Raw genomic sequence first — 25438 nt, 5'->3', positions numbered from 1 at the left:
TTGGTGAGAAGACTGTTATCTCGGATCTTCACATCCTCATCAGTCTTCTTTATTAGAATTTTTTATTTTATTGTTTTTTATATAACTAATGTTTGTATACATTTTATTATTTTTTCATTACATTACGAAAAAAATGGCAAGGAATTTTTAACAAGATCTAACATATATAGATATAAAATTATATACAATTTCAATAGAATGTCTGTAGATTTTTACTTATATATGGAAGTCATCAGCAAAGCTGGCACGATTATATCGTGGAGCACCGGGATTTACACGATTCAATAGGCCAAAGCATCCACGGCGATATACGACTAAAGCACCCAAAGTCAAGGGAATACCAATTAAAACTCCTACCAAAATGCTGATCAACACCAAACCATCCTTTGCTGGATGGCTTGTATTTTCACATAATAACTCCTTATCATCGGTTGTCAATTGGTAGAGTGGTTTGTTCTTCCATGCTTCGGGAGTTGCACATAACACATCTTTTGTCAATTGAGGGGTAGTGGTATTGATTTCTTTCATAAGGGTATGTATCAGATAGCTGTTGGTGCAATCACAAGCCCAGGGGTTATAACGCAAATCAATGGTCTTAACTAAATCCCAACGTTGGATCCAATTGCGTTCAAGTTTTTGAAGATTGTTGTTATTCAAATACATCTAGAATGGGATCGGAACCATATTTAGTGAATAGAACAAACATTTTAGCCTACAGTACACCTACTTCTCTCAGTGGTGGATAATCAAATATTTCGGGATTTGTTGTATTTTTGGTAAAGGCCAATTCATCAATGGACGACAAAAGTGGATTATCGGTGGCAATCAGTGTTGTGAGATCTGCGGAAGGTGATATGGATTTAATTAAATAGTCTCTCCTTTTAAACACCCCAAACAGTCGAACTTACTTTGTAAAACATTTAAAGCTCCAGGACCAATACGAGTAGTGTCGAGCAGATATGAAATACTCAAATACTCCAAACTATTGAGCGTTTCAGAAAAACTAAAAAGAAATATCAAAACACAAAACCACTGAAAACATATTGACCAAAACATATTGCGTAACCAGAAAATCTTTTTTAACCTAAATTTTAGGATAAAAAATTAAGCACAAATTTTACAAGGAAAAATAAAAATGTTATTTTAACGTAATAACGTTTGCTTATTTTTTGAAGTTTTCGTCGATTTATTGAAGTCATATGTCCTCGAACTAAGGTAAATCTCAGTGAAGAGAGAGAAGTTCACCACTGTAGTATCAGAATGGATTGAATAGTCTAAGTGAACCTGAAATATCGGGCTCCTCACTATAAAGAAAACATTTCTTTAAATTAACATTAAATTAGGATTGGTTTTGATGTCACACTCTAAAATAGATGGTCCGGTTCCAAAGATTAAAGACAAAATCTTTGGAACCGGACAACCAAATTTTCAGATTGGTGTCGAAACTGACAATGAGTGAGACGAAATTTTCCGCCAAAAAACTAAAACAGCGGTAAGAATTGAAAATTTCCAATGTGAATTATTTAATAAAAATAAAAAAATGCTGTGGTTTGTTAGAAGGTTCAAACTAGGGATTGTAGTAATTGTAGATAGTAATGCGATAGTGAATACCAAATAAAGGGTGGTTAAATTATAAGGGCCGATGTTGAATGTGAACCACACCTAAACGCCAAGATTTTTTTCGAATTTTATTTTACATTTCTCTATTTCAGACTTACTCAATTTGAACCAAGGACGTCGTGAATGGGCAGAATGGTTCCAAGAAATGGCAACAGTGGATGATCAATTTTCGAAGAAAATCATCTTCAGTGATGAGGCACATTTTCACCTCAGTGGATTCGTCAACAAACAGAATTGCCGCATTTGGGCGAATGAGAATTCAAGAGTGATTGTTGAAAAACCAATGCACCCGCAAAGAGTGACTGTTTGGTGCGGTTTATGGGCTGGCGGCATCATCGTGCCGTATTTTTTCCAAAATGAGGCCGGTCAGGCAGTTACTGTGAATGGTGTTCGCTATCGTGAGATGATAACGAACTTTTTATGGCCCGAATTGGAAAATATGGATTTGACACCTTTGGACTTTTTTCTTTGGGGTTATTTGAAAGAAAAGGTGTACGTCGATAAGCCAGCAACAATTCAAGAGCTAAAGGATGAGATAATTCGGCACATTAACGGCATAGAACCTCCATTATGCCTCAGCGTCATCGAAAATTTGGACCATCGGATGAAGGTGTGCCACCGAGGTCGCGGCGCCCATTTGGCCGATATTTTTTTCCATACATAATTGAGTAATACCAATATATCATAATAAAATAAAATTACAATAATTTCCTAAATAGTTTGTGTTTTATTCAAAATCAACATCGGCCCTTGGGATTTTAACCATCCTTTATAACGAACAAAGCTCTTATAATGCATACATTTCCAATGAGGTGTATTAAAACCATATCAATTTTCCATTTCTTCGTAAATAATTAAAGTATAAATAAATGACGCAGTCTTGAGTAAAACAAATACAAATGAAAGTACAAAATTCACTGATTGAAATCTTCGTGTGTTTTCAGAAGACATTTACAAATTAGTTGTGTAACAATTCAACATGGAGGAATATCGAATCGAAGACTGCAAGTTTAATTACAAAAAAGTAAAAATTTAACTTGCTGAGTAAACTCTGCTGACATACATACGAGTATTTTGTATATGAATAAATTTTTGAGGAGCCACCGTGGTGCAATGGTTAGCATCATTGCACCGTGTTGCCCGCCTTGCATACACAAGGTCGTGGGTTCGATTCCTGCTACGACCGAACACCAAAAAGTTTTTCAGCGGTGGATTATCCCACCTCAGTAATGCTGGTGACATTTCTGAGGGTTTCAAAGCTTCTCTAAGCGGTTTCACTGGAATGTGGAACGCCGTTCGGACACGGCTATAAAAAGGAGGACCCTTCACCCTCAAAAAAAATCTCTTCTTTAACATATGTTCCAAACATATTTTGCAGGAAGCACATATATTATTGCATACTGCCGAAACATTAATATGTTTGTTTTATGTGAACATATTATATGTTTGGAAGCATTTTGAGCCAAAAATATTATATGCTTGGAAGAATTTTTCCCAAACACGATTGTGCTCATTCCCTAACATACTCGTAATTTTCACTTCCACGAAATTTTTTAGTTATTGGCACCTTTTTCTGTAATACAAATAATGTTGAAGAAATTATTCACTTTTATAAATTTTTTAAATTTTACCTTTCGCCTGCACGGAGGATCGAACCGAGGACCATACAGTTTGTAAGCCAACACACTATCCACTGGGCTACGTAGCTGTTATAGTCACCAGTAGATAATTATCGTTTTAAGTTACATTTATATAGCATAGTTTGCAGCGCCCACGAGCCCATGCAAACATAACATTATTTAACAGAAACATACATTTGTTTGCCACGTGGAGCAGTGGTTAGCATGTCTGCCTTGCATACAAAGGGTCGTGGGTTCAATCCCTGCTCCGACCGAACATTTTTTTTTGTAAATTAAAACATTTATATTTATACTATATCAAATTTTTTTAAATGAAACTTCGAAATGTGTGTTTTTAAAGATTTATAGTCAGTAACAGTGCTTGATATAAACAAAATTGACTGATTTTTGGATAAAATATTATTTTTTATTGCAAAAATAACAACTTTAAAAAAAAAACTGTTTTTGTACAAAACTGTAAAATTTGGAAGGAAATCAAAAACTAACAAAAGAAGAACGTGGAGTCGAGTATAAACATACATACATAATTTTATAATATAAACATAAATTTATTTAGGAGTGAACATTTTTTTACTAGCATTTAACACCATCACTCTAAAATTCCTTTTATTTTTCTTTAATAATTCATTTTAAAGAAAATAAACTTTTTAAATTGTTTTAGCTGTAAAACTCGAACTTAATGTCCGCTTTTATATTTGATGGTGTCCGTCAACTTCTCGTGGACTACTTTTTAATAAAGAGGAACTAAAGTTTGTTTTTTACATTTTACTGTGTAATTTTTCACTATTTCCTCCTTATTTCATTTTACTCCAAAAAGAGTATAGTGCCCTTTCGTTATTTTTATGAAGATCCCTGATTTATTTTAACGAAAAATTGTGCCCATAATGCCAAAATGATAAACAAAACACATGTTCAAACATGCATAAAATGCTGCTCTCAAGGCGAAAACATATGCAGTTTGTTTTTCAAATTCTATTCTCTATTCTCTTGGTTCCGAATGTCTATTCTCTTTATTCAAATTAAATAATATTTAGACTTAAGCATGTCAAATTTTTAGCCTTATCATAAAACAGTTTTCCGAAACAACATACAAGCGGTTTCACAGAAATTGTTCTTTTTTCATTCTCTCGCTTTGTTGTGTTGATATCTTTCGTCAACCCTCCCGGTTTCCAACTATATTTCTTTCTCTATACTCTCTTTTTGTCGCTCTCTGAATAAAATATCACAACATATATATGTTTACTCGAAATTTGTTAATTTATATATGTTTACATTCACACATATTATTTTTATGAAACATTCATGCCCCAAACATAATATATTCTAACATATTAACATAGATGTCCCAAACATTTAGTGTTAGTTTAGGAACATTACATGTTCGCACTTAAATATATTGTGGTTTAAAATCGTGCCCGAAACACATTTTGTTTATATCGCAACATATGAAAAACATATTTTTCTAACAGTGTTGTCATTGAGCTTAACATGGAATCGGGCAGCACTCAGTGATAAGAGAGAAGTTCACCACTGTGGTATCACAATGGACTGAATAGTCTAAGTGAGCCTGATACATCGGGCTGCCACATAGCCTAACCTAACCTAAATTTTTGAGGTGTAATATTCAAACAAATTATAGTACAAACATATATTTTTATTTGTGGCCAAACAAAATTATATTTAGGTTAATTTGTCGCAAGTAAACAAATATTTGGAAGCTTGGGGCCTTGAATATAGATATGCTTAGGGTGAAACATAATATGTATGCTCGTTACAAACAATATTTTTGTTTGAAACAATTCTGATGTTTTTTTTAGAAATAATTTCAATTTCATAAATCGAAGATTTAAAGTTAGGTTGTTTCCTCAACATATCTCAACAGTCTTTTCGTCCGTGCAGGATCGAATTTTTAAAATTAGTTGTGTAAATAATCGATGTAATTATTTAAATCTTTGACTATATAAAAATGTCCAGTTCAATTAACAAATAAAATGAATAGAAAACTGAACTTTAAAACTCTTTTTGAGTCATTAGGTAAACAATAAAATCTTGGAATGTGCTAATGAATGGTTTGTTGACTCTAGCATTTAATATCCAAATAAAAGCAAATAGTAATAGAACAAATCAAAGAATCGCTTCGATTTAGTTATGGCGCGGTAAAACCTACTGATAGGCAAAGATACTAAAAAAGAGCTTAGATGATAGAAAAGAATAGGTTTGGAAGTTATATTAAATTTTTTATTCGTCATCAAATCAACCTGGATTTTTTTTCTAATTTTATCAAAATAATGGAAATGAGTCTTAATTAATTCAGGGAAAGCACTTTGACCTTTGAAATGTTGATGCATTTAAAGGTAAAAACTTAATGACATATAATCGTCGTATAATTTAAGATTTAGAATAATAGCTGAAGATAGTAGGTAAGATTAGGTATAGTAGCAGCCCGTGTTTTTAGACTTATCCATTGTGATACAACAGTGGTGAACTGCTCTCTCATGACTGAGATCTGCCCGATTCCATTTGTAGCTCAATGACGAGGGATCTCATTTTTTAGCTGAGTCCGAACGACTTTTTACATTACGGCGAAACCACTTAGAGATGTTTTGCAACACTGAAACATGTCACCACCATTAATGAGAGGCAGTAATCTTCTAATGAAAAAATTGTTGTTGTTCGGTCGAAACTAGGATTGAACCCACAACACTTTGTACTCAAGGCGGGCACGCTAGCTATTGCACCACGGTGGCTTCCTCGTCTGATCATTAATAAGAGAGAAGTTCACCACTTGTGGTATCACAATTGACTAAATATTCTAAGTGAGTCGGGCTGCAACTATACCTAAGAGACAAGTGTACTTGCCTCAATTTCTATTAATCAGGGATTGGCTGACGTATGTCCCATTTGTAATCAAACGTCATATTACACGCGTCATCCTTTCACATACCCTGAACATTTACCCGAATCACCACTCAAACAAAAAAAAATAGTTTCTTTAACATATACTCCAAAAACACATTTTGCTTCAAGCAAGTAAATTTTTGGGTATTGCCCAAACATTATATTTTTGATCTCTTCTAATATATAATATGTATGAGTAGTCCCAGTTCCAAACATTTTGTATGTTTCCATCCCAAAAACTATATGTTTGTACACAATAATAAAATATATTTATGATCTCTATATGGTTTCCGTCCAAATATAAACATTGGTATCATTAGTTAATCTATAAACAATATTGTGTTTCTATAGAAGAACTATATCAATTTTTAAGGGTAAACAAATTTTGTTTCCATTTGAATACTTTTTTGTTTGAGCTCAAAAATAATACGCATACCAAAACGTAGGGGAAATGTATTAGGTCTATGAACTTAATATATTTTTTTGTGTAAGACGTGAGCGAATTTTTGGGGCATATAGCTTTAGATTACTGGCGGACCTGGAAAACGTTAACTTAAGCAGTCTGCTAATGTTTTTGGAACAATCTGGTTGGTTCAACAGAAGGAAATAATCGAGAAGGTTCAGCGGTTAAAACTAGAAGTGCCCATATGTAATAGGTACTTTTAGTTGAATGTGGTATCACAATGGACCTAATCTAATACATTTTGTACGTAATGCTCACGTCTGGCTTAACACGGATATTCAATTTTAGATTTAAAATTGTTTGGGTGCCATAAGAGATTAAGAAGAATACAAAAGTTTAAGAGAGTTACAGGAAGTAAACATAGACAATACAAGATCGAAATAGTCCACATAGGTTATGGAATGGCTGCTGGGTAAATATATAGGAGTGTGGAAGTGTGAAACAGCCGGAAGAACGACAATAACACTATAGGGGAACGCGACTGAGATCAAAACAGGGAGCTACAGAAATGTAATTGGACGGCGCACATTGGGGTTTTTGATACCAAAAATGGGAATTAATTGAAAAATGAAATTTAGGAGAACCGAAAAAAATTTTATAGGCGGTAAAAGTACGCAAAATTCCACATCACTAGCGCAAAAATTGTGTCTTTGACAAGTACCGTTGTGTCACTATATATGTTTGAAGTTGAAGTTATTTTACGTTTTCCTTGCGTGCGATATAAATGAAAATTATTGGTGTTTTAAAAATTAGTTTTGAGTGTTTTCTGAAGCGATAATTAAAAAAATAATAATGGAACCTTCATCCTCAGGTTAATAAGATTATTTTTGTGTTTTTTGTTTTTATGTGTGACTTGTGTTATTATTTGCAATTTAGTTTCGCTCGAAAGTCTATAAGTTAGAGGATTTCGAGAAGTATGTCGACAAATAGTTGTGAATAAAGCCAAATTAAGTAAAAAAAAAAATTTTTCTAAAACAATAAACTCTTTTGAAAGCATAGATGAAAAATTTGTCTGCACTTTTTTGCACATTTTGAAATTAAATTGAAATACATTTTTCAATCCCTGGTACTATATGTCCCCAACTGTGCACAAATATTTATTACATGGAGCAGAAAAAATTAACCACGATTTACTTACAATTGGACAGTTGTCGGAAGAAGCGCAAGAAGCTCGAAACAAAGATTTTAAAAATTTTAGAGAGCATTTTTCGCGAAAATGTTCTAGAGAAAAGTCAAATGAAGACATTGTGAAGACTGTTTATTACTTCGGATCCAGTTATATCAGAAATGAGAAAATTAAAAGAGAAGAAACTCCACAATTTGCCTATGGAAGCAATTCAAATGTTGATATTTGAGTCAAATCTTGATGGTGATCAAAATGCCAGTGTTGATGATAATGATACATATAGTAATTTTACTGATGATGATGATAATAATTGTTAAGAATCAGATCAAAAAGCAGATATTCATTCTCTTTTTTGTTGTTGTTGCAAATTAACTAATGGAAAACAAATAAAATGTGGACTAAAAAATATTTAAAATTTGATTGGTTTTATGTCTTTTAGTGAATTTGACCGAAAAAAGTTAAAACTATAAACAAGGAATTAATTCCCACTTTTGACATCAGCAGGCGGTCAGCAGGGTAATGACAGTTCTGCTGGAACACATGAAGTTGAGGACACATTTATGTCGAATAGAATTTACTGTGATAGCGAGTACGCGGACGACAAAAACTGTTTTATTTGTTTCGGTGTAAAAATTATATATTTCGTACTTTTCCTTTATGTTTTTATACCCACCACCATAGAATGGTGACGGGGGTATAATAAGTTTGTCATTCCGTTTGTAACGCATCGAAATATCGATTTCCGACTATATAAAGTATATATATTCTTGATCAGGGAGAAATTCTAAGACGATATAACGATGTCCGTCTGTCCGTCTGTCTGTCTGTCTGTCTGTCTGTCTGTCTGTCTGTTGTAATCACGCTACAGACTTCAATAATGAAGCAATCGTGCTGAAATTTTGCACAAGCTCGTCTTTTGTCTGCAGGCAGGTCAAGTTCGAAGATGGGCTATATCGGTCCAGGTTTTGATATAGTCCCCATATAAACCGACCTCCCGATTTGGGGTCTTGGGCTTATAGAAATCGTAGTTTTTATCCAATTTGCCTGAAATTTGAAATCTGGAGGTATTTTATGACCATAAAGAGATGTGCCAAAAATGGTGAGTATCGGTCCACGTTTTAGTATAGCCCCCATATAGACCGATCTCTCGATTTTACTTCTTGGGCTTATAGAAACCGCAGTTTTTATTCAATTTACCTGAAATTTGAAATCTAGAGGTATTGTAGGACCACAAATACGTGTGCCAAAAATTGTGAGTATCGGTCCATATTTTGGTATAGCCCCCATATAGACCGATCTCCCGATTTTACTTCTTGGGCTTATAGAAACCGCAGTTTTTATTCAATTTATCCGAAATTGGAAATCTAGAGGTATTGTAGGACCACAAATATGTGTGCAAAAAATTGTGAGTATCGGTCCATATTTTGGTATAGCCCCCATATAGACCGATCTCCCGATTTTACTTCTTGGGCTTATAGAAACCGCAGTTTTTATTCAATTTACCTGAAATTGGAAATCTAGAGGTATTGTAGGACCACAAATACGTGTGCCAAAAATTGTGAGTATCGGTCCATATTATGGTATAGCCCCCATATAGACCGATCTCCCGATTTGGGGTCTTGGGCTTATAGAAACCGTAGTTTTTATTCAATTTGTCTGAAATTGGAAATCTAGAGGTATTTTAGGACCATAAAGGGGTGTGCCGAAAATGGTGAGTATCGATCCATATTTTGGTATAGCCCCCATATAGACCGATTCCCCAATTTTACTTCTTGGGCTTCTAGAATCCGAAGTTTTTATCCTATTTGCCTGAAATTGGAAATCTAGAGGTATTTTCGGATCACAAAGAGGTGTGCCGAAAATGGTGAGTATCGGTTCATATTTTAGTATAGCCCCCATAAGAACGATCTCCCGATTTAACTCCTTGGGTTTCTAGAAACCGTAGTTTTTATCTGATATGCCTGAAATTGTAAATATTCTGGTATTTTAGGCTCACAAAAACGTGTATAGGATTAAGTTTTTATCGGTCCACTTGGTAATGCCTCCATATAGACCGACTTCACTTCTTGAGGGTGTAGAAGGCGCACTGATCATGAAAATTGCTTGAAACTCAATGTAAAATTTCCAGATTTTACTTCTACAGATTTAAGATTTCAAATCAAGACGTTATTTTATAATTTTCTTGCACACTTACAAGAGATGTTAATGATTCCTCTAAACCTCAAACAAAAATGGTTCTTATAAATCCAGAATCTGATATAGTCCTCATAGGTGAAATCTTTAAATTTATCTTAGGGTTGTGTCCTCAAGTCCTCAAGCCCTCCTGAAATTTCAAAGGAAACCCTAATATTTGGTTCATGGTGGTGGGTATTTAAGATTCGGCCCGGCCGAACTTACTGCTGTATATACTTGTTATGTTTTTTTTCAGCACATTTTATTTATATGGAAGCATATAATGTTCATAAAGTGGTATAACATGTTTGGGACATATATGTTAATACGTTAGAACATATTTTGTTTAGGACATTACATTTTCCTAAATATAATATCTCTAGATGCAACCAAATATTGGTTGGTTTAGAAACGTAAGAGAGAGAGAGAGAGCGAGAGAGAGTAGAGAAAAAAGATAAAGATAGAGTGGTTACATCCTAGAACGCTCTTCTACACGGACGAAAAAGACTGTTTTTCATATGTTTCGGTGTAAAAATTTTGCTATTTTTTAGCACATTTTTTTAGGTGGAAGCATATAATGTTCATAAACTAATATAACATGTTTGTGACATATATTTTAATATGGTATTATATTTGGGACATCACATTTTCTTAAATATAATGTCTGTGGATGCAAACATATATTAATTTAGAAACAACGAATAAAAATATATATTTTTAGAAACGTAAGAGAGAGAGAGATTAGAGAAAGAAGATAAAGATGGCAACAGAGATAGATAACGAAAGACATCAACATAACACTGTGTGAGAATCAAATGAGCGCATATGGTGCATAAATGCGTCTGGCACATGAACGATGTTCTTCAAAAATTTTAAATGTTTAAGTCTGCAAGCAAACAAATGTTTAGAAACTAGAATTAACTATTTGGGCATGAAAAAAGATATGCTTAGGGTGAAACATTTGCACAGTACAAACATTTTTTTGTTTGAACAAATACTCAAAATAAATATGTTTGAAGCAGAATATGTTTGACACTCTATGTTACAGAGGCGATTATTTTTGCGGGTGTAGAGATGGACTTCACTTCACAAGAAGCTCTTTTGAGGTGATATAAAACAATCCTTTCTGTTTTACGCAGTTTTTACAATAAATTTAAATAAATTTAGCTTTACTGCATATGAAACACACTTAGGATACATACACGGACGAAAAAGACTGTTTTTCATGTGTTTGGGTGTAAAAATTATATGTTTAGAACGCAAATTTTTTAACACAATATTTTAAGTGCAAGCATATAATGTTCAAAAACTAGCATAACATGTTTGGGACATATATGTTAATATGTTAGAAAATATTATGTTTGGGACAAAAACTGTTTGTAAATGTAATATGCTTAGATGAAAACATATATTAAACATAACATATTTGAACAATACAAACAATATTTTGTTTGGACCAATCCTGAAAATATATATACTTGAAGCAAACTGTGTTTGGGGTATATGTTACAGATGCGATTTTTTTTATAATAATGGAAATATCCAAAAAATATTTGAAAAGTTTACCGATTCATTTCTCGGTAGATATTTGGAAGTATTATTAAAAAAAAAGATCGAAAAAGTTAAGAAAATTTATATTTTTTACGTTTATCCTAATTCTTTTAAATCGAAATCTGGAATGCTGAAATAGCATCACATTTGAGGAACTGATGCGCAATGAATGAAGCGGTTACTTACAAACATGACCTTCGCCCTATGACAAGTTCATATTTTGTACCACTTTCGGATCCATAAAGAATATTTTCATTGTTTTTTTGTCTACACTTTTTTTGCTGGCTACACTGTTAGAAAAATATGTTTTTCATATGTTTCGATATAAACAAAATGTGTTTCGGGCACAATTTTTAAACACAATATATTTAAGTGCAAACATGTAATGTTCTCAAACTAACACTAAATGTTTGGAACACATATGTTAATATGTTAGAATATATTATGTTTGGGGCATGCATGTTTCATAAAAATTATATGTGTGAATGTAAACATATATAAATTTACAAATTTCGAGTAAACATATATATGTTGTGATATTTTATTCAGAGAGCGAAAGAGAGAGAGAGAGAGAGTATAGAGAAAGAAATAGAGATAAAAACCGGGAGGGTTGACGAAAGATATCAAATTAACACAGCGAGAGAATCGAAAGAGAGCAATTTCTGTGAAACCGCTTATATGTTGTTTCGGAAACTGCTTTATGATAAGGCCAAAAATTTTATACGCTTAAGTCTAAATATTATTTAATTTAAGTCTAAATATTATTTAATTTGTGTATATTATAAAATTATTTATGTATGTTTATACTCGACCCCACGTTCTTCCTTTGTTAGAGTTTTTGAATCCCTTCCAAAATATCCAACTTTTATACCAAAACCAGTTTTTTATTACAAAATTGTTATTTTTGCAATAAAAAAATAATATTTTATCCAAAAGCTCAGTCCATTTCGTTTATATCAAGCACTGTTTCTGACTGTAAATCTTTAATAACCCACATTTCGAAGTTTCATTATAAAAATTTAATATAGTATAAATATAAAAGCGTAAATTAAAAAAAAAAAAAAAAACAATTGGTGTTTGGTCGGAGCTGGGATTGAACCCACGACCCTTTGCATGTACGGCAGACATGCTAACCACTGCTCCACGTTGCCAACACATGTATGTTTCTGTTAAATAATGTTATGTTTGCATGGGCTCGTGGGCGCTGCAAACTATGCTATATAAATGTAACTTATAACGATAATTGTCTTCTGGTGACTATAACAGCTACGTAGCTCAGTGGTAGTGTGTTGGCTTACAAACTGTATGGTCCTCGGTTCGATTCTCCGTCCAGGCGAAAGGTAAAATTTAAAAAAATTATAAAATTGAATAATTTCTTCAACATTATTTGTATTACAGAAAAAGGTGCCAAGAACTAAAAAACTTCGTGGAAGTGAAAATTATATTAGGGAATGAGCACAATCTTCTTTGGGGAAAATTCTTCCAAGCATATAATATTTTTGGCTCAAAATGCTTCCAAAAATAGAATATGTTCACATAAAACAAACATATTAATGTTTCGGCAGTATCCAATAATATATGTGCTTCCTGCAAAATATGTTTGGAACATATGTTAGAGAGGCGATTTTTTTTGAGGGTGTAGGTAAACCTATAGGGAAAACAAAAAAATCCACAAAATGATTTTGAATGACCGTAAAATGAAGTTGATCGAGATAGCAGAGGCCTTAAAGATATCAAAGCAACGTGTTGGTCATATCATTCATCAATATTTGGATATGCGGAAGCTCTGTGCAAAATGGGTGCCGCGCGAGCTCACATTTGACCAAAAACAACAACGTGTTGATGATTCTGAGCGGTGTTTGCAGCTGTTAATTCGTAAATACACCCGAGTTTTTCCGTCGATATGTGACAATGGATGAAACATGGCTCCATCACTACACTCCTGAGTCCAATCGACAGTCGGCTGAGTGGACAGCGACCGGTGAACCGTCTCCGAAGCGTGGAAAGACTCAAAAGTCCGCTGGCAAAGTAATGGCCTCTGTTTTTTGGGATTCGCATGGAATAATTTTTTATCGATTATCTTGAGAAGGGAAAAACAGTGACTATTATATGGCGTTATTGGAGCGTTTGAAGGTCGAAATTGTGGCAAAACGGCCCCATATGAAGAAGAAAAAAGTGTTGTTCCACCAAGACAACGCACCGTGCCACAAGTCATTGAGAACGATGGCAAAAATTCATGAATTGGGCCCCAGAGACTTTTTCTTGTTCTCAGACCTCAAAAGGATGCTCGCAGGGGAAAAATTTGGCTGCAATGAAGAGGTGATCGCCGAAACTGAGGCCTATTTTGAGGCAAAACCGAAGGAGTACTACCAAAATGGTATCAAAAAATGGGAAGGTCGTTATAATCATTGTATCGCTCTTGAAGGGAACTATGTTGAATAATGAAAACGAATTTTGATAAAAAATGTGTTTTTCTTTGTTAGACCGGGGACTTATCAGCCAACCTGTTAGGTTAGGTTAGATGGCAGCCCGACGTATGTTATCAGGCTCACTTAGACTATTCAGTCCATTGTGATACCACATTGGTGAACTTCTCTCTTATCACTGAGTGCTGTCCGATTCCATGTTGAGCTCAATGACAAGGGACCTCCTTTTTATAGCCGAGTCCGAACGGCGTTCCACATTGCAGTGAAACCACTTAGAGAAGCTTTGAAACCCTCAGAAATGTCACCACCGCTGAAAAACTTTTTGGTGTTCGGTCGAAGCAGGAATCGAACCCACGACCTTGTGTATGCAAGGCGGGCATGCTAACCATTACACCACGGTGGCTCCCAAGTATACTTGAATTTTAATATTTCAAAATGTTTTAGATCATAAATCAAAGGCAATAGAGAAGAGAAGAATTTGGCTTGTGTCATACCAAATACTGTACTTGCGGCGCTAGACCTATACATGTTAACACTTAGTAATTTGCAATTTTATTGAGGATAGTGTTAATTTGTATGCAAAAAGTCAAAAATTAAATTTTCGATTCTTCTTAGTTATTTCCTAGTTTTAATTTCGTCTTGTTGATAGTTTATATTGTGGAACACAATTCGTATAAAAAAAGTTGGGTCTTGGCGCTGTCAATGGTATGAGCGTCTCAGCTGCTAATTTCCCATCGTTTTTACTCTATTGTCCTTGATTTCAAGCTTAGGTATGCATGATGTAAACTTTTTACTCACTTGCCCTTGACAAAATCACCCAAAGGATTTTCATCCAAGACCAATTTTTTCAAATGTTTGGCCCATTTTAAGGCAGCTGGTACTTCATGGAATAAATTACCAGACAACAGCAAAGTCTCCAATTCGTTTGGACTGTGGAAAATAGTTTCAGGCAATGCACTTATCTCCATATAAGACATATCGAGAGTCTGAAAACCAAAAGAAAAAAATGAAAATTATTTAGAAATTTTCACATTGTGCCAATTACCTTGAGTGAAGATAAACTAGCAATAGCCACCAATGTTGAGGTATCAATCACTTGGAATGTGTTCTTGCATAAAATCAAAATTTCCAAATTTGGCAAATGTTCGAAGAGATCATTTTGCAAGGCATGCAAATCATTATAGGCGAGATCAAGTTCGATTAATGTCTTTATGGGCTCATAATTTTCAGCGGAATATTTCCCCTTGAATACATCTCGATCCAATATTTTGGTGGTTATATTATTATGGGACAAATCCAGTTTAGCCAATTTATTAAGATTTTGGAATGCTCCTAGGCTGATATTATTGATTTGATTGAAACTAAGATATAAATTCTCGACAGGATATGCAGGCAAAACGGGTATGTGCGTAATGCTATTATTGTTCATTTTTATGGTTGAAAACATGACATCGCCATTCAATAGGGTATTCCAATCATCTTTACTAAACAACGTTTTAAGGGATTTACTACTGCAATCGATTTGAAAATATTTCAAATCACAGGAACATTTTTTCTTACACAAATCACTGTCGGCAATTTTAATCTGTAAATGGAGGAAAAGAGAAATTGGAAAATTAGAAACTTTTTAGAACGAACAAAGGAGATACAAAATTATAGTAAATTATAGTTTGTACACCCCAAGAAAAAATATGTTCCTCGGGAACAACAAAACTTTAAACCAAAATAAAAAAAACTCCCCTTTAATGTAAGCATTTTCTTTAAGAACAAATAATCCCGATTTGATGACAAACTGTTAAAGAATACAATTTCGCTCCTGCACCCTCAAAAAAATCGCTTCTGTAACATATACCCCAAACATATTTGGCTTCAAGCATAAATATTTTCAGGATTGGTCCAAACAAAATATTGTTTGTATTGTTCAAACATATTATGTTTCTCCTTAGGGCATACACTGGTAGTAAAAAAATGTAATGAAATTTTCTATGTGTGGATATATTTTTAAGGCGCCAATTGGTTACTTCCATTATTTTACTTGCAGCATACTATCTAGGTCTCTCTTTCTAAACACATATATGTTTATACACTATTTCCAAATTAGTATATGTTTGCATCTAAGCATATTATAATTACAAACATTTTATGTCCCAAACATAATATGTTCTAACATATTAACATATATGTCCCAAACATGTTATGCTAGTTTATGAACATTATATGCTTCCACTTAAAAATATTGTGTTAAAAGATTGACTTCCAGACATATAATTTTTACACCCAAACATATGAAAAACAGTCTTTTTCGTCCGTGTGAAAAGAAAACTCTTCTTTCATGGAACATAATTTTAAATTTTTTTTATTTATTCTGACAAATCTTTATGCCAAGTTCAACTGAAACAGGTGGTTCCGAAACGATATTGGAAAAATGAATGAACCCATAGTTGTCGAACCACAATTCCTGTCTATTTTTAAGAATAGATTCACTCAAACGACGCATAAAAGTCAAATTGTTATTTCTCTTGACAGTGTGATCGGTCTGAAGGAATTCGAAGTCACTGACATGTAAAGGCCTCTGATTCGATTGCCAGATTGCACATAACATTATTTAAATCTTTTGAATAACGCTGCATACGATGTAAACTCGTCGACAAATTTCCATCTGCGAATCGTCTTCGGGTAACAAGCCCCCAAGTTATAAGACCCCAAAACGGAAATTAAATAAAGCCCCAAAACCTTTAGGTACATAACAAGAACAATTATATTTGGGGTCTTCTTTCATAATAACGTCTAGGGTGTTATTTAATTTGGCAAGAACGCCCTAATTCAATGATGAAAATAAATCCCAATGTTTTTTTGGGGGTATTATTATACCCACCACCATAGAATGGTGACGGTGGTATAATAAGTTTGTCATTCCGTTTGGAACAAATTGAAATATCGACTTCGGACTATATAAAGTATATATATTCTTGATCAGGGAGAAATTCTAAGACGATATAAGCATGTCTGTCTGTCTGTCTATCCGTCTGTTGTAATCACGCTACTGTCTTCAATAATGGAACTATCGTCCTGAAATTTGGTACAGGATCTTCTTTTGTCTGTACGCAGGCCAAGTTCGAAGATGGGCTATATCGGTCCAGGTTTTTATATAGCTCCCATATAAACCGATCCCCCGATTTGGGGTCATGGGATTATAGAAACCGTAGTTTTTATCCAATTTGTCTGAAATTGGAAATCTAGGGGTATTCTAGGACCATAAATGGTGATTATCGGACCATGTTTTGATATAGCCCCCATATAGACCGATCTCCCGATTTTATTTCTTGGGCTTCTAGAATCCGTAGTTTTTATCCAATTTGCCTGAAATTAGAAATCTGCAAGTGTTCAAGGCCATAAAGAGTTGTGCCGAAAATGGTGAGTATCGGTCCATGTTTTGGTATAGCCCCCATATAGACCGATCTCCCGATTTTACTTGGTCCATGTTTTGGTATAGCCCCCATATAGACCGATCTCCCGATTTTACTTCTTGGGCTTCTAGAATCTGTAGTTTTTATCAAATTTTCATGAAGTTGGTAATCTAGAGGTATTATAGGACCATAAATGGCGAATATATTGTGTATCGGTACAGTACTCAGTGATATCACAATGGACTGAATAGTCTAAGTGAGTCCGATATATCGGGCTGTCACCTAACCTAACCTATCGGTACAGTTTTTGATGTAGCCCCCTTATAAACCAGCCCTCCGATTTGGGGTCCAGATTCTAGAACTACAAATAGATGTGCTGAATATTGTGTGTATCCCACCATGTTTTTGGCATAGCCCCCATTAGACCGATCTCCCGATTTTGTCCGATTTGCCACAAATTGAAAATATGCTGGCATTTTAGACCCACAAAAAAGTGTATATGATTTAGTTTTTATCGGTCCAATTGGTAAGGCCTCCATATAGACCGATTCCCAGATCTTGAAAGTACAGAAGGTGCACTGATCATGGAAATTGCTTGAAACTGAATGTAAAATTTCCAGATTTTACTTCTCGTAAAATATGCTGGCATTTTAGACCCACAAAAAAGTGTATATGATTTACTTTTTATCGGTCCATTTGGTAAGGCCTCCATATAGACCGATTTCAGATCTTGAAGGTACAGAAGGTGCACTGATCATGAAAGTTGCTTGAAACTGAATGTAAAATTTCCAGATTTTACTTCTCGTAATCATTTAAATAATTGGGGTAAAAATCTACAGATTTTAGATTTCAAATCAAGACGTTATTTCATCATTTTCTTCCACACTTACAAGAGATGTTTATGATTCCTCTAAAATTCAAATAAAAAATGGTTCTTATTAATTCAGAATCTCATCTAGTCTTCATAGTTAAAATCTTTACATTTATCTTCAGGAAGCGTACTGGTTTAACTGATCTGCCTGGGATCAGTTCTGCTATATATACTTGTTTCATTTCAGTTTGTTACTACACTGAAAAAAGTATTTACGTGATTATCAAGATTACGCAACCTTAATTTTGGGATGCGCACTTAACAAAATATTAAGCACAATTTTTTTTTTAATAAGGAAATTTTAATTAAAATAAAATTTATAATCTTTGCATCATGCGGCTCCGTTAAAGCCGCATGTCTGTCCTAAGGCAAAATTTTCTTAAGTAAAGCAACATATTTTTGATTTAAAGAAATCGTCCTTAAATTAACTGAAATGTTGAATCTTTAAATTTAAGATAAAAACGCTTCAAATATAGGCTAAAACTTATCTTGAAGATTTGGTATCTTTGGTTTTAAGTTTTTTTTTTGGAATTAGAAAACATTTTTTAGTTTGAAGTATCCGCTAAAAATTTGAAACTGGCATTTGGTTGTACGTAATAGCGTTATTAATACACCGCGAAAAAAGAATTAAAGTTCGATAAATGAGATCAGTACCCTAATTTTAATTTTATTGATCCTAGATTTAAAGACAGATAGGTCGCTAAAAAATGTATTTTTTTTAAGAAGCCGCATCTTTGGCTCAAAATCAATACCAAAATACTTAAGGGAAGGTCTAAATCTTTGGGTCCAAATAAACTTTTTTTTTATTGTACAACTTACAATACTTTACTAAACCTGTAGACTGGTACCATTACAGTTACCGCATTGAATGAATGCTTGCAATGAATTGTAAGAATCGAACACAAACTACATTTTTTCAGTTGGCGAAATAAAATAAAGATTTTGTTCGAGTAAAATTCTTTGCAACTTGTACAACATCTTGGTTTTATTTCGCCATTTCTTTCATGTGTTGTATTCTCGATAGCATTAAATTTCAAAAACGACCAACAAATTCTGGTGATGTTTTTTCCTACCACTATACTTGAGCAAAATTGTAAAACTTTTCGCAATTCTGCTCTCCTATTACGTCCCAGCTAAAAAAGCGACGCCAAGAAAGTGAAAATGTTCTTTTTGGATCCGGAAGTGGTGCAAAATTGACGCAGAAGCGATGAATTTAACATGGGCTTGTCATAGGACGGAAGTCCTCCATTTCAACAGCCATTGCACTGAATTTGCATCACTTCTTTACACTGGAAAAAAAGCATACTCGGTTCCAAAGATTTTGTCTTTACTTTAAAAAATTTGGTATTGATTCCGAGCCAAAGAAGCGGAGAATACAAGTAAGGATACTTTTAAGACACAACTCTCTTTTAAATTTAGGTTTTGTGTACTTGCTTCTAGGAAGCAAATTTTAATTTTTCGCTTTCTCAGCTTTTTTTCTTCATATGCTATCAAAGTGCTTTAAAAACGAGTTAACGGCAACTTTATTTTCCAAATTAGGACTCGGCTTCCAGTAGAAATTATGCTATGCTTGAAGTAAAAAACTTCTTTAAAATAAAGTTTTGAAAAACATGTCCTATATTTGAACGATTTTTTGCTTTGTAGTCAAGATGCAAAAAGACAACAAATTTAAAGACAATTTCATTAAATTTAAAGAATTTTTCTGAATTATTAAAGTCAAGTTGACCTTAGCCTATAAATTTTTTCTTTCATGTTAAGATACCCATTTTTAAGTCAAATCACTTAATTATAAGGACAATACGACTTCATTGAAAAGTTTATCGACTTTTGGACAAGGAAAATAACTTTATTTTAGAGAAATGCGTCTTCTATGCTAAGCAAAATTTGTATTCGTATTTTAAAGACATGAAATCTTTGATTTCACGACAATATTTTTTTCAGTGTAGGTGTGATACGAATTCAATGTTTTGGATGTAAATTAAAAAATTCTGTGATATTTTTTCAAATAAATAATTTTTATAATTTTTAATGGATTCTAACGCTTGTCGGAAACGTGTGACCTCAAACATTTTCAAAAATTCACAATTTTTTCAGATTGGATTTAGCATTTTTTTGACAAAATTTAAATGATTTGTACCATTTTGTGTATTCTTACTCTATTTTTAACCTATTTGAAGCAAAAAAAGTTTAAATAATCCATTAAAAGTATAAAAAACAACAAGTTATAAAAATTGAATTAAAAGAACTTCCTGGGTAGTTAAAATAAAGAACATCATTGGGAGTGCAATTTCTGGAAGTGCTTTTAAAGTTGTGCCTTTGGAAGAACTTCCATTTTTTTGCTGGGGCATTATAAAATAACTTACATGTTGGCTTAAAATAATTAAATATATACTAAAGTCATAATTGAAGTTGTTTTTATATCTATGTTCTCCAAGATCACTAAACGTCATTTGTGATAAATAAATGTGTCCTTATTTTTATAAAACTTGGGCATGATTTCTTTTCCTATTTGGGGCCTTATTTCTTGGGGGAATTAATTCCCGTAGACTTCGAATCTCTGCAGAATCGCCACAAAATCGTTGAATTAGCAATGAAAAGTGGATGACTTACGTCAATGTCAAGTGTACACGGCCGAGAGGGAAGAAAAATTGTAAAATATTGTGTATTTTCACTTCGCTAGTGTTCATCTTTGACGCACGCTAAAACAAAATAGAAACAGCCGAACAAACATAGAACAGTCAATCAATTACAAAACTGCCGAAAAGCTTGTTTAGTATAAAATACAATTTATCTAACATTTATTAATTTCGCTCATTAGAATACCGGCCTTAATGTACGAGTATTCAGAAAGAAGTAAATTCTACGAGTCAAGCGATAATAAAACATCTGGTAACATAAAGAAGAAAAATATGAAATACTGAGCATACTTTAGGGATGAGATAAAATATCGCATGCAATAATAATACTCATGTTTATCTATAACATATTTTTTGGCGTTTATTGGATTAAGTAAGCGGTTATAATGCGATTCTCCAATCAGAAAATATTTTCATAAAATGTATAAAAGGTATATTTCTCGAGTAAAAATTTTCAATTGATTGTAGTACTGTTGATCATGTTTTTAACGCACCACGGTTGCAACAATTTGAATTTGAATTTTAATTGGGATTGTCATAGGACGGAAGTCAACTTTTCAGTTAGTTAGATGTGATGTTATGTCAGTGTTTCTGATTTAAATTAAGCAATTAAGAAAAAAACAAGTATATACGGCCGTAAGTTCGACCAGGCCGAAGCTTATGTACCCTCCATCATGGATTGCGTAGAAATTTCTTCTAAACACTGCCATCCACAATCGAATTACTTAAGTTGCGGTAACGCTTGGTATCTTAAAACCTCCTAACACCATCTTCTAAATTGTATGTAAGTCCATACGTGGTATATATTAAATCAAAAAAGATCGATCCAATACGTATATAATTCAGTTTGACAAAGTAGACATAAAATGTTGACAAAATTTTCTACAGAAATAAAATTTTAACAAAATTTTCTATAGAAATAAAATTTTAACAAAATTTTCTATAGAAATAAAAATTTTGACAAAATTTTCTATAGAAAGAAAATTTTGACAAAAATTTCTACAGAAATAAAATGTTAACAAAATTTTCTATAGAAATAAACTTTTGACAAAATTTTCTATAGAAATAAAATCTTGGTAGATTATTTTTGGCTCGAGTGGCAACCATGATTATGAACCGAATAAAATTTGAACAAAATTTTCTATAGAAATAAAATTTTGACAAAATTTTTTATAGAAATAAAATTTTGACAATGATGAAAATTTTATTATGAACCGAATAAAATTTTAACAAAATTTTCTCTAGAAGTAAAATATTGACAAAATTTTCTATAGAAATAAAATTTTGACTAAATTTTCTATAGAAATAAACTCTTGACAAAATATTATATAGAAATAAAATCTTGGTAGATTATTGTTGGCTCGAGTGGCAACCATGATTATGAACCGAATAAAATTTGAACAAAATTTTCTATAGAAATAAAATTTTGACAAAATTTTTTATAGAAACAAAATTTTGACAATGATGAAAATTTTATTATGAACCGAATAAAATTTTAACAAAATTTTCTATAGAAATAAAATTTTAACAAAATTTTCTATAGAAATAAAAATTTTCACAAAATTTTCTATAGAAAGAAAATTTTGACAAAAATTTCTACAGAAATAAAATTTTAACAAAATTTTCTATAGAAATAAACGTTTGGCAAAATTTTCTATAGAAATAAAATCTTGGTAGATTATTTTTGGCTCGAGTGGCAACCATGATTATGAACCGAATAAAATTTGAACAAAATTTTCTATAGAAATAAAATTTTGACAAAATTTTTTATAGAAATAAAATTTAGACAATGATGAAAATTTTATTATGAACCGAATAAAATTTTAACAAAATTTTCTCTAGAAATAAAATTTTGACAAAATTTTCTATAGGAATAAAAATTTTGACAAAATTTTCTATAGAAAGAAAATTTTGACAAAAATTTCTACAGAAATAAAATTTTAACAAAATTTTCTATAGAAATAAACTCTTGACAAAATATTATATAGAAATAAAATCTTGGTAGATTATTGTTGGCTCGAGTGGCAACCATGATTATGAACCGAATAAAATTTGAACAAAATTTTCTATAGAAATAAAATTTTGACAAAATTTTTTATAGAAACAAAATTTTGACAATGATGAAAATTTTATTATGAACCGAATAAAATTTTAACAAAATTTTCTCTAGAAATGAAATTTTGACAAAATTTTCTATAGAAATAAAATTTTGACAAAATTTCCTATATAAATAAAATTTTGACAAAATTTTCTATATAAATAAAATTTTGACAAAATTTTCTATATAAATAAAATTTTCGTAGATTATTTTTGGCTCTAGTGGCAACCATGATTATGAACCGATATGGACCAATTTTTGTGTGATTGGACCAATTTTGGTATCGTTGTTAGCGACCATTTACTAACACCACGTTCCTAATTTGAACCGGATCGGATGAATTTTGCTCCTCCAAGAGGCTCCGGAGGTCGAATCTGGAGAACGTTTTATATATATATATAATTATGGACCGATATGGACCAATTCTGGCACGGTTGGTAAAGATCATATACTAACACCATGTTCAAAATTACAACCGGATTGGATGAAATTTGCTTCTCTTGGAGACTTCGCAAGCCAAATCTGGGGATCGGCTTATATGGGGCTATATATAATTATGAACAGATGTGGACCAATTTTTGCATGGTTATTAGAGACCATATAACAATATCATGTACCAAATTTCAGGCGGATCGGATGAAATTTGCTTCTCTTTGAGGCTCCGCAACCCAAATCTTGGGATCGTTTTATATGGGCGCTATATATAATTATGGACCGATGTGGACCAATTTTTTCACGGATGTTATGCGCTTTACAGACTATCAGTTTTTCCGGACGACAGTGCTCGTGTCGAACATATCCCATATATTGTGCACATTATAAGTTAAGTCCGAAGGCATAATCGATACTGCTGCATGTTTATGGGATCGATAACACATTTACCGATTATTTAGTCATCGCCGACAAGTCGTATCGATCCGACACACTGTAAGATTCTTTACAAACACCGACATTCCATCCGGAATAACTGATAGTCTGTAAAGCGCATTAGAGACCATATACCAATACCATGTACCAAATTTCAGCCAGATCGGATGCAATTTGCTTCTCTTTGAGGCTTCGCAAGCCAAATCTGGAGATCGGTTTATATGGGGTCTATATATAATTATGGACCGATGTGGACCAATTTTTGCATGGTTGTTAGAGACCATATACCAACATCATGTACCAAATTTCAGCCGGATCGGAGGAAATATGCTTCTCTTAGAGGCTCCGCAACCCAAATCTGGGGATCGGTTTATATGGGGGCTATATATAATTATGGACCGATGTGGACCAATTTTTGCATGGTTGTTAGAGACCATATACCAAATTTCAGCCGGATCGGATGAAATATGCTTCTGTTAGAGGCTCCACAAGCCAAATCTGAGGGTCCCTTTATATGGGGGCTATACGTAAAAGTGGACCGATATGGCCCATTTTCAATACGATCCGACCTACATCGATAACAACTACTTGTGCCAAGTTTCAAGTCGATAGCTTGTTTCGTTCGGAAGTTAGCGTGATTTCAACAGACGGACGGACGGACATGCTTAGATCGACTCAGAATTTCACCACCCAGAATATATATACTTTATGGGGTCTTAGAGCAACATTTCGATGTGTTACAAACGGAATGACAAAGTTAATATACCCCCATCCTATGATGGAGGGTATAAAAACAACAATAGAATGCATTTATATTGCAAAATTGATTAGCTTACCTTTGGTTTGGGGGTTGTTGGAGCGGATGTTGTAGATGATGGTGCTGCTGTTGAATTTGCTAAGGGTACTGCTTTTTGGGTTGTCTGGTCCACGGCATGCAGAAAGTTTAGCTGGCATACCAAAATGCAGCATGCCAACGTGATTAATCTCCAGTGTCGAGTCATTTCAATGTGTATCAAAATTTAGCTGATTCGCGGAACTAGTTCGACCAAGATTTGGAGAGAAAATCGAAATTTTCAAATATCTGCAATTAAGGAAATTTACTCACTGTTTTTTTTTTTTTTTGTAAATGACACTGTTAAGTTATTGATTAGTAGTGTTTCCAAGTTTCTTAATTTGGCTTTTAATTGATATCACACACTCCGCTCTAGATAGAGAAAGAAGTTGACATGATATTGATAGTGACTCAACGCGTCGGCTAAGTGGACTCTTATCATTTTTCCCTATTGGACTGATCTTATCACATTTTTCACTTTATACGACGCAAACAAAAACCTTATTGTTAACAGTTTAGTCGTAAATAGACAAGCAAGCACAAGAATTTATAAATTTATCAGGTATCGAATAGATTTGTTGGCAAATACTTTAGGAACGCCACCAAAAGAATTTCACAATCATGGGGGTTATACAACTGACACTATTTCATGTAAAATTTTAGGCCATAATTAAAACTCACACTTATTCCTGTAATGCACTGCGATAACTTTGTAGGGTGGGCGGACGATTCGGAATGAACTCCCTAAGGAAATTTTGGTATTGCTTTTAGCCACCACAACAAAACACTTCACCACTCGAACAATTACTGGCCCTCTTTGACTAGAATTTT

The 25438-nt window shown here is 33.1% G+C and overlaps 1 protein-coding gene across 2 annotated transcripts; it reads right to left on the bottom strand.

Moving 5' to 3' along the window:
- Positions 1 to 25438, bottom strand: LOC142238448 (tsukushi). 2 transcript variants are annotated; one of them, XM_075310088.1, is made up of 7 exons: positions 25289 to 25438; positions 24612 to 24856; positions 14942 to 15481; positions 14695 to 14882; positions 909 to 1003; positions 728 to 840; positions 1 to 663 (listed from the first exon to the last, which is right to left on the bottom strand). In XM_075310088.1, the coding sequence occupies exons 2-7, from the start codon at positions 24774 to 24776 to the stop codon at positions 217 to 219; spliced, it is 1548 nt and encodes a 515-aa protein (XP_075166203.1). In that variant the 5' UTR covers positions 24777 to 24856; positions 25289 to 25438; the 3' UTR covers positions 1 to 216. The 2 variants fall into 2 exon arrangements, with proteins under 2 accessions (XP_075166203.1, XP_075166204.1); XM_075310089.1 differs by lacking the exon at positions 25289 to 25438 and having other exon boundaries at positions 24612 to 24874.

This window comes from Haematobia irritans, chromosome 5 (assembly GCF_050003625.1).
Source record: "Haematobia irritans isolate KBUSLIRL chromosome 5, ASM5000362v1, whole genome shotgun sequence".
Lineage (NCBI taxonomy): Eukaryota > Metazoa > Arthropoda > Insecta > Diptera > Muscidae > Haematobia > Haematobia irritans.
This window is presented reverse-complemented; position numbering and strand designations above follow the sequence as displayed.

Excerpts from the sequence above, each read along its gene's own strand:
- LOC142238448 (XM_075310088.1), bottom strand. The coding sequence starts at position 24,776 with ATGACTCGACACTGGAGATTAATCACGTTGGCATGCTGCATTTTGGTA. Across the intron at positions 841-908 it reads AGCTTTAAATGTTTTACAAA|ATCTCACAACACTGATTGCC; the intron begins GTAAGTTCGACT and ends CACCTTCCGCAG. Across the intron at positions 664-727 it reads ATTATCCACCACTGAGAGAA|ATGTATTTGAATAACAACAA; the intron begins GTAGGTGTACTG and ends ATCCCATTCTAG.